General features: G+C 38.1%; 1 protein-coding gene across 3 annotated transcripts in view; it reads left to right on the top strand.

The window, feature by feature from the left end:
* The window catches only part of LOC128691854 (uncharacterized), an 11,181-nt gene extending 1,813 nt beyond the window's left edge, over positions 1-9,368 (top strand). For all 3 annotated transcript variants that reach the window (XM_070100844.1, XM_053780780.2, XM_070100843.1), the window contains exons 2-4: positions 3,254-4,596; positions 6,409-6,591; positions 7,005-9,368. In XM_070100844.1, the coding sequence (XP_069956945.1) occupies positions 3,430-4,596; positions 6,409-6,591; positions 7,005-8,012 (2,358 nt within the window). In that variant the 5' untranslated portion in view covers positions 3,254-3,429 and the 3' untranslated portion in view covers positions 8,013-9,368. The remainder of the gene's footprint in view (positions 1-3,253; positions 4,597-6,408; positions 6,592-7,004) is intronic.
* The last annotated feature ends 463 nt before the right edge of the window (positions 9,369-9,831 follow it).

Genomic DNA, 9,831 nt, shown 5'->3' with positions numbered 1-9,831 from the left:
CCGGAACTCTCTCCAGGTAAACGAGGCTTGGTCACAGACCGGGCCACAGGGGCGTTGACCCCCGAACTCTCTCCAGGTATACTCCAGGTAATAAAGCTAATAGCATTCTTAGCTTTATATAAAGAAGTAAGGGTTATCAAGGGTAATGTTAATGCAAATAATCCTATTTATTTTATTCCTGGTGTATCTCCTTTTATTGTCACTGGTTTTTCACACAGTTTTAACTTTCAAGGTATAGTATACACAGACTTTGTGAAGGCCTTTGACAAATGCGACTGTGGTGTAATAGCGCACAAAATGCATGAATGCATGATAAAGGAATAACTGTTCCACAAGGCACAGTAGTTGCCCCCAACCTGTTCCTCATCTTCATATCTGACATAGACAGGGATATAAGCCACAGCACCGTGTCTTCCTTTGCAGATGACACCTGAATTTGCATGACAGTGTCGTCCATCAAAGGCACTACAAGTCTACAAGCGGCCATCAACCAAGCCTTTAAATGGGCTGAAGAAAATATTGTCAGCAGTGTTACTTGTATAGTACACTTATATAGATATTCCCAATTAATTATAGTAAGGCTCCCTCGCTAGCCGTGACGTTACGTCACCCCATGAACCTGCGAGTCAGCCTAGCGGCCTCTGCCTCATTCCTCAGCTAGGTATAGGGATGGTAGACAGGCGGCAAGCCTGGGACTTCTCTCAAGTTTTTGTAATATATGCCTCCAATATGGTCTACGTGTGATTTCACTCAACCATCTATCCCTTGATGAACCCCACAACAACAAAGAGAGATTTCAATTTCTCCAATATTGAAAACTTAAAGAAATTAAAAGTGTATTGAGTATAAAACAAATTCCAAGCACACGATAGTGCAGAAAACTTAGCGTGGAGGACCTGGTAATGATAATATCAGAGGATCTCAGTTTCAAAGATCACAGCAATGTATCTACCACATCTGCTGGGAAAAGGATAGGAAGGATAATGAGAACCTTCAAAGCAAGGGATGCCAAGCCCATGATGATTCTCTTTAAATCACTTGTTCTCTCTAGGCTGGAAAATTGCTGCACACTAATGGCCCCTTGCAAGGCAAGTGAAATTGCAGACCTAGAGAATATACAGAGAACTTTCACAGAATGTGTATGTACGATACAGCACCTAAATTACTGGGAACGGTTGAAGTCTTGATTTGTATTCCTTGGAATGCAGGCGAGAAAGATGCATGATAATGTACAGTTAGAAAATCCTAGAAGGACTAGTTCCAAATCTGCACATGAAAATCACTCCATACGAAAACAAAAGACGCAGCAGGAGATGCAACTTCTGCCCAGTGAAAACCAGGGGCACCACAAGTACACTAAGAGACAACACAACAAGTGTCAGGGGCCCAAGACTGTTTAACTGCCTCCAAGCACACATAAGGGGAATTACCAATAGACCCCTGACTGTTTTCAAGAAGGCGCTGGATGGGCACATAAAATCAGTACCTGACTTACCGGGCTGTAGTTTGTTCATCGGTTTCCATGTGGCTAACAGTAACAGCCTGGTTGATCAGACCCTGATCCACTGTGAGGCCTGGTCACAGACTGGGCTTCGAAGGCATTGGCCTCCCAAAACCCTCTCCAGATATACTTGAGACATAATCATGATTGATTTCTACTGTATCTTACAGCTATGCTTTAAATAATAATAAAAGGAGCCCAATGGAAATAAGTCACTTCGTCTTGACTTTTTTGGGTTGTCCTGGTGGGAAATTTACACGGTAAACTATGTATGATAATTGTACTTATGTGTACCTGTACCTAAATAAACTAACTTAAGTCCTCTGGTTGTACTTCGACTTTATATATACGTATTTGGTATAGCCTCATTTAGAGGACAAATGTGCTGGATAATATACCAAGGAGGATGAAGTTGATTTCATGTATCAGAGACATTTTCTGCAAACATCTATAGGCTGAGAGCACTGAACTTGAACTCTGTTGAAAGACAAAGAATTGGGGTAGATATGATTGAAGTGTTCACATTAAAAACAAGAATAAATAAAAGGGATAGGAAAAGTGTGTTAAAAATATTTAACCAAGACAGGACTAATAGCAATGGATTCGAGCTAGATAGATTTAGAAAGGATATTGGGAAGTATTGATTTGGCAGTAGAATTGTAGATGATTGAAACAAACTCCCTGGTAACATCATTGAGGCGAGAAGTTTTGGTAGTTGTAAATACAGCCTCTCCTCACTTAAAGACAGAGTTCCGTTCCTAAGATGTTGTCGGTAAATCAATTCGTCACTGAGGAACATACTGTAATGGTAGTGGGTGTGTGTCAACCATCTTTGATATTTATATTGTTTTAATGTCACTTTTGCACCATTTATAACATTTCTGGTATATTTTTAAATGTTTATATAGTAGTGTACTGTATATTGTAATAAACAGAAAAGAGGAAATCAGCTCTAATATACATTATTTAGATATATATGTATACTGGTCAGAGAGCCTGTCATAAGTCCGAGTCAGTGGTAAGCGAGTACGTCGCTAAGTGAGGAGAGGCTGTATAGGCTGGATGGGTACGAGTGGGTGTGGGTGAGTGTTAGTTGGCTCTGTCTAGCGTGGGCCAGTAAGCCTGCAGTGTTCCATCATTCTATTCCTGTGTTATAGTCCCCTTAAGGATGTCACTTTCAAAATCAAAGTTTATTTAGATTAAATTTAGTTATTCTTTATAATATCTGGTGAAGTCACTAATGTCAGTGAGTTATCCAGGCAGCAGGCTCTGTGATTTGGTAAATTATAACCACTAGCTATCTAACAATATAATTTAAGCTTATTTTAAGGTAGGTTATGGTAGTTAGGTTAGTGCTTGCTGATAATTTTACTTAATTTGTGTGAAGGAACTCTTTGCTTGAGGAAAGTGGATCACTACTTCTAAGGAGTGCTGGATCAGTCAGGCTGTGATGAATATGTGGGCCAATGAGCTGACAGCTTCAACAGTCTACTGGTGGCTTTATTGTTGATTGCCTGGTAGGCCAGGCAATCAGCAGAGAAGCCTGGCCCCAGGTTGAGCTGTGAACATAGGGTAGAGAAATTATCCAAACTGGTCACATGTATTATATGTATCACAGATTGGAAATATAAACCTGCAGGAAAATTTAATTTAAGAACGAGTTACAAAGACTGGCCTGTTATCCTGTTGTTTATGTATATCTTACATTTCATACATACCAGTACTCTATTTCACAAAATATTTATTTTTCAGATGTGAAGCCTGTTGCACACAAAATTTTTTGGAATGATGGTGAAAACAGCAAAATTAAAAAATGCCACTTAGACTATGATGGAATACCATACATTGTTCTTGGAAGTCGCATATATGATTGTCAGTATGGTGTTGATCGTAATTTAAATCATAAACGAAGATATAAGGAGGCTCAAATGAAGGGTGACAATTTGTTCAAGAAACGCTACCATCGCATCCCAGGGACCAAGAAACAAGATTGCCCAGCACAAATTTATCTCCGAGACATAATAAAATTTCCAAATTTCAGAATAACATCTAATACAGAATACTACAGAAAGAAGGCATCTTCTCAAGTGCAGAATGCCATAAAAGAAGGAAATGCATGTGGAGAAAGAAGGACGTATGTACACTTTCCCTATATGTCCGATCATAAAAATCATTGTGTAGAGGAGGTACAGGGGTTGAAACATCCCATTGACTCAAGAGTTAAAAAGAAGATACAAGACTTAGTTGCTGAAGGGATGACTGACAGTAAAGCTCTTAAAACAGCCCTTCGACTGTTTGTACAGACAGAGATATTTGCAGGACAGGATTCACCATCAAAAAGCAATCGGCATTTCTTTCCTAGAAAGTCAGAACTCGAAAATTGTGTCAGTTTGGCCACAATTAAGCTAAGAATATCAGAATCTGACCAGGAAAATGTCAAAGCCAAAATTAGAGAATGGCAGGAGTGTCAACCAGAGGACAAATTTTATTTCAGACCTTATGCAGATGTCAAAGATGAGGCTTCATTTCACCCTTGTGATTATGGCCAGCAGTTGTTGGTTGTACATCAAACTAAATGGCAGTGCCAGTTATTAGATTGCTATGGCCAAGAGTTCTGTATTTTGGATGGGACATACAAGAATCTGGAGAATTCTCTACCACTGTTTTTCCTGGTTGTTAAGACTAATGTTGATTATCAAGTTGCTGCATCTTTTCTGGTGCAGAGTGTAACAGAGACAGCTGTAAAAGAGGCACTTAATGTTTTAAAAGAATGGAATCCTAAATGGAAGCCTTCAGTCTTTATGTCTGACTTTTCAAAAGTAGAAATTTCTGCTATTGAAGAATCATTTAATAATGTAAAAGTTCTACTTTGTGACTACCAACGTGAACAAGCATGGGAGAGATGGGCACTAAATGCTGATGGTGGTGTTTATTCAATAAAAGAGGAAGTTCTTTTTAACCTAAGAACACTAGCTCACTCCAATTCATTACAAGAGCTTAATGAAGCAGAGAAGCACTTATTCAACAGTGACCTATGGTTAAAGAACCAAAAGTTACGAAAGTGGTTTGGAAAAGTCTGGCTTCCTGAACATCAGGTATGTTCATACTTTGGTCATTAAAAGATATCATGGAAAATACAAATACTGTAATTTCTTATTGGTTTTCTTATGAATAATTTATGTTTAAGTGTATTGTTGTAGTAATGCATAATTGGCACTCTTCTAACTCAAGTTTGCATTTTTGTTTATAGTATTTATTTCCACAATTTATCTGCCTTTGTAAATTCTATATATATTGACTTGTCTTATTTATTACTAAACCAGGTATGTACATATCTGGAATTGTCACATATTTTATCCTGAATACAGTACAGTGGAACCCCGAGTTTCAAACCTTCATTCCAGAAGGCTGTTCGAGTGCCATTACTGAACGAATTTATTCCCATAAGAAATAATGTAAATTGGAATTGTTGGGACATTGCATCTTGAGGCTTGTAAACTACTACAATGACCAGATTTTGGTTCTCAATCTTTACTGCTAAAATTTCAACTACATCATTTGAGGCATTTATCAGTTCTGTGCAAATAAGTGACTCTGCGATATACACCCCCCCCCCTTCTGCCTATTCAGTCGCATCTGTATAGGTTGTAACCTGGGATCCATATTTCATTGTCCGAGTGATCCTTCATGTGGGTCTCTGTGAAAGCCGCGAACATTGCATTTGCCTCTGCAAGCAGTCCACGGATGAAAGGCATTTTGTTGTTCGTTGCTGGCTTTAGACCCTATATATTTGTAAAGAAGAATGTCATCAGATTGGTGGTACTGGGGGGAAGTTTTTTTCCCTGGCACTAATATCTGTATCTGTTGGTTTGGAGTGGAGGCCATCAACTGTGATTCCACTCCAGAACTGATTGGATTTGGTGTACGATTTCTGCCATTTCCGCCAGTTTTTTTTCCTTCCTGGCACTAAAAAACCTCTTCTCTTGAGTGGCTGGGGCTACCCAGGTTTTTCCATGGTCTGGATGTTTTGTATCTTTTTGTCCCCTTTAGATGGTGTCCATGGCAATATAAGTTATAGCACAGTCTTTCCTGTGCTGAAGAGGGACACATTTCAGGGTGAAAAAGCTTACAGGAAGGGAGGTTGCATTTTCCTGTTGTCATATGGGCATGGCATTTTCTAGGGTGGTCAAAGTTGCACATCCCATCTGTTTTTGCAGATATTCCATGCCTGCAGATACCAAGTGCATAATATTTGCACAGATTTGGTTTCTGTTTGCCTTGGATTTTTGTGACTGTATTCCCTGCTGGTGCATGTTTTCCTGTCTCATTTCTATCTTCACTAGTACACTAACAATGGAGCTCTCACCAGTTATTTCTGGTAATTTATCTTCACTATTTCTAGTGGAATTCCCTTGTTTGCTATCTCCTGTGATACTGCTAGTTTGTAATATTGGTGCTAAATTTTTCAGGGTCTTTCTCAGTGAAAAAGTCTGATAGTTGAGCAGCAACATGGAACTGCTCACATAACTTTTGCAATGTTCACTGCTTTTCTTCAGGTTCTTCTTCCTCAACTTCCTCTATTATCTACCTCCCTGGTATCTGGGCATAGATCACATTTTAATCATTGGTCTGCTGTACATAAGCACTAGCCTTTAACAGTCAACTAATTTATATCAGTCATAGAAGAACACTTAGCTTCACAGATATAAAGAATGAAGAAGTTACAGTATCATGGCTGGTCCATTTGTCCAAGACAAATTGCTTAGTCGGTAAAGAACTGAAACATTGTCATGAGGTTTCGAGGTTTCTCTCTCATGTGCAAGTTTTTGGCGAGTTAGTAAATTTAAGTTCAAAATGAAAAACAATCAATTAGCTGACCAGTTGTTTACATTTTCCTTTCTTTTCAGAGATGGGTCTGGGCATACCGAAAAGATCACCTTCCTGACATCAACACCTATAGTGGGATCAAACAACTTAACGAAACTTTCAACTATTTCTATACGAAGAATCCACATCAGCATGCTCTTAGTGGATTGCTTGTGGTTCTTGTGAAATATTTTATACCTGATTTGTACACTAAATATATACAGGTTAGTTGGCTGGGAGCCTACAGATTATTATTGTTATTATTATTATTATTATTATTATTAAATTATTAATTATATTATTAGTATCAATTATTATTTCTACAATATTTATTATATTCATTTGAAATACTAAACTCAGGGTGGCATACAGTGCCTGGACAATGGAAGCTAATCACTTTTGTTTCATGAAATGATAGAGGTCGCTTCAGATTTTTTGATCAAGAGACTTCCCAGTTGCCAGGTGCTCACCCCCTCCACTTAAAGGGTCTCATCACATATGTTAGTCTCAGTGTCATGTGTTTTGAGGTTCTCACTCAGTTGCTTTTATCTTTGTACAGTACTCTCTATCCCAGCTGCCCTCATGTCTTAGTTGCAAGGTTTAAAAGTAAGATTAATTATCATTTCTTGTACTTCAGAGAAGTGCTGAAGAAGAAATAGAAACCAGCATTCCAGAGGAATCACAGACGTATGAGCAACCTGAAGAAAACTTTGCACTGAAATGTCGTGAAGTGATTGACCATATCCGCAGTTATACTTTCCTCTTGGATGATCCAGTGATACTGAAGGAACTCTATGAATCTCTCTTAATTGCATTTGACACTGTTTTAGATTATGCTGAGGGTAAAAGGGGATCCTCATCAAGGGAGAAAGAACATAAATCAAAGTTAAATCAGATCTTGGATTATGAAAATAAATCTTGCCTCAAATTATCACAGGAAAGAAAGGAAAGGTTGAGAGTTCCAGTACAGGAAAATGCCTGTGTAAGTTCTGAAACTTATGAAGTATTAGCACCCATTGAGGATAATAATAAATTTGGTGATCTTATAGTTGGGTCAGAATGGACTCATCCTGAAAGTGAAGGTGTCGAGGCTTGTGTTGCCTACGAAACAGTTATGGAGAGTAGTAACTGTGAAATGGCAATGGAATCAGTGCAAAGTGAAGAAACTATGCACATGAAACCATTGCATATCAGTAGAAACTCAAATGTAAACCAGCCCTTGGAAAATGAAAAAAGCATTATCAAAGTCTGTGTAGGGGAAAAGTCGTGTATAAGGCCTAGGATTTTTCAAGTTCTAGTTCCAGTTGAAGAGAATAATAAATTTGAAGAGATTGAAATTGTTGCAAAGGAAAAACCAACTGTTACATCAGAAACTTACCAGGTTTTGGTACCTGTTGAAGACAAAAGTCAACTTGGTGATTTTGTGGTGGAATCAGACTGGACTCACTCACAAAGTAGCGAGGTAGCATCTTATGTGACCATTTCAGATACTAGTCAGAGAAAGAGAAAAAGAATAGCAAAGGGGACATCTGTTAAAGTGGAAAAAGTAGAGGATGATGATAAAGCACACAGATCTGCTAACAGTCTTAACAAATCACAAACAGTTGATGGATTAGATATGGCTATATTCAAAGCTTCCTTGTGAAAATTAGGAGACTCTTGATAGACCTAAGCAATGAGTTGATATACACCACAACTGTTTCATGGAATTGTCCTGAAAACCAAAGCATGTTTTTCTACCTTTTCCCATGCTCTCTCGCCCATCCCCTTTCTACCCATCTCACCTGTCGCCTCTTCCCATTCCCTCTTCCTCCAAGGCCCATGCCCATTCTTCACTTTCCGTGCCCTGCCACCCCTCCTCTTTCCACTTACCCCCTTTTGGATCTTTCAGCACTGGTGAGCTCTGCTGCCTCTACCACATACCATGTATTGCACTTTACAACATAATTCAGAGTATTTAATATATGGTATTTGTATTCTCAAATTTCTTAAGGTACATGTCCTCTAGGGGAGGATTCTTGATACTGGTGAGAGGCTCTTGATCTAAGGAATTGGACCTGCCCTCTCGTTCCTTGGATTGAATCTAAATGCCTTTCATCCCCAGGTGCTGTATAACCCTTGTGGGTTTAGCACTCTCCATAACTGCATTTAAGATGCATAAAATTAATATATAATAAGGCTACTTAAAATATTTCAAACTGAAGTTGATCAAGGGTGTGTTAGCTTATGAAATAAATTTAAATCCCAGAACTAATAGGCATCCTGCACTGTATAACCTTGGTGGTTTAGGGCTTGCTTTTTTATTATAATAATAATAATCAGACCTGCTGAAATAACTAGTTTTTATTAAAAATGACTTTAAATTTTTTTAATTTGACTTGCCAAATATTCTAAAGTAAAAAATATCTAATCTAAGACATTCAGATCATGCAAAGCACCTAGTGATATACATCATTAGCTACAGTGTCTTATACTGCACCTAGTGACTGGTACATTACTGAGTATAGTGCCTTAAACAGGACATCTAAGGTCTTTCTTTCAATGCCCCTGCTGTATCCCACTGAAGCAGGGTGGCTCAAAAAGAAAAACAAAAGTTTCTCTTTACAAATTTAGTAATGTATACAGGAGAAGGGGTCGCTAGCCCCTTGCTCCAACATCTAAGGTATATGCTGTAATTTATTTTTTCCAACATGATGGCTACACATGGTGCACACATGACAGCTGCACATAACACGATAGCTGCACAGCACACATGACAGCAGCACATAACACAGCTGCACAACACACACATGACAGCTGCACATAACATGATAGCTGCACAACACACATGACAGCTGCACACGACACACATTTAGGAATAAATTATGGTAAGTATGGAGAGAAACTGGAAAATAATGTAATGCAGTTTTTTAATGAAAAATTTATATTAACCATAAAAGTAAAAGTAGATTGTAAGTTACCAGATTGTATCCGAGTTTTCAAATATACGTAATTCTAGTTACAGCATATTTTAAGAATTATCTGTATTCATTGCAATGTATCCAGTGAGATGTATTCAATGAGATGTATTCAGTGAGATGTATTCAGTGAGATGTATTCAATGAGATGTATTCAATGAGATGTATCCAGTGAGATGTATTCAGTGAGGTTCATTCAATGAGATGTATTCAGTGAGATGTATTCAGTGAGATGTATTCAGCGAGATGAGTTTTTCTTGTAAACTAAGTAGTTTAGAAAAGTACTTGAATCTTTCCCTTATGTGCCTTTAGACACTAAAAATTTTTCAGCTTGATTACTCGCAGTGACTTAATTTTTATTACAAGAGATACCTGGTATTTGCATAGACAGGTGCAGGTTTTCTCAGAATATATATAGATGGTTCAGCATCTACATAAGATTCCAGAGTAATTATGGCTATTATCTACATCCCATTATACACCCTTTGATACTGAAATTTTTATGGG

The sequence above is a fragment of the Cherax quadricarinatus genome, chromosome 75 (assembly GCF_038502225.1).
Source record: "Cherax quadricarinatus isolate ZL_2023a chromosome 75, ASM3850222v1, whole genome shotgun sequence".
In the NCBI taxonomy this organism is placed as follows: Eukaryota; Metazoa; Arthropoda; class Malacostraca; order Decapoda; family Parastacidae; genus Cherax; species Cherax quadricarinatus.
The sequence above is the reverse complement of the archived record's forward strand: the minus strand, read 5'-3'. Positions and strand labels throughout refer to the sequence as shown.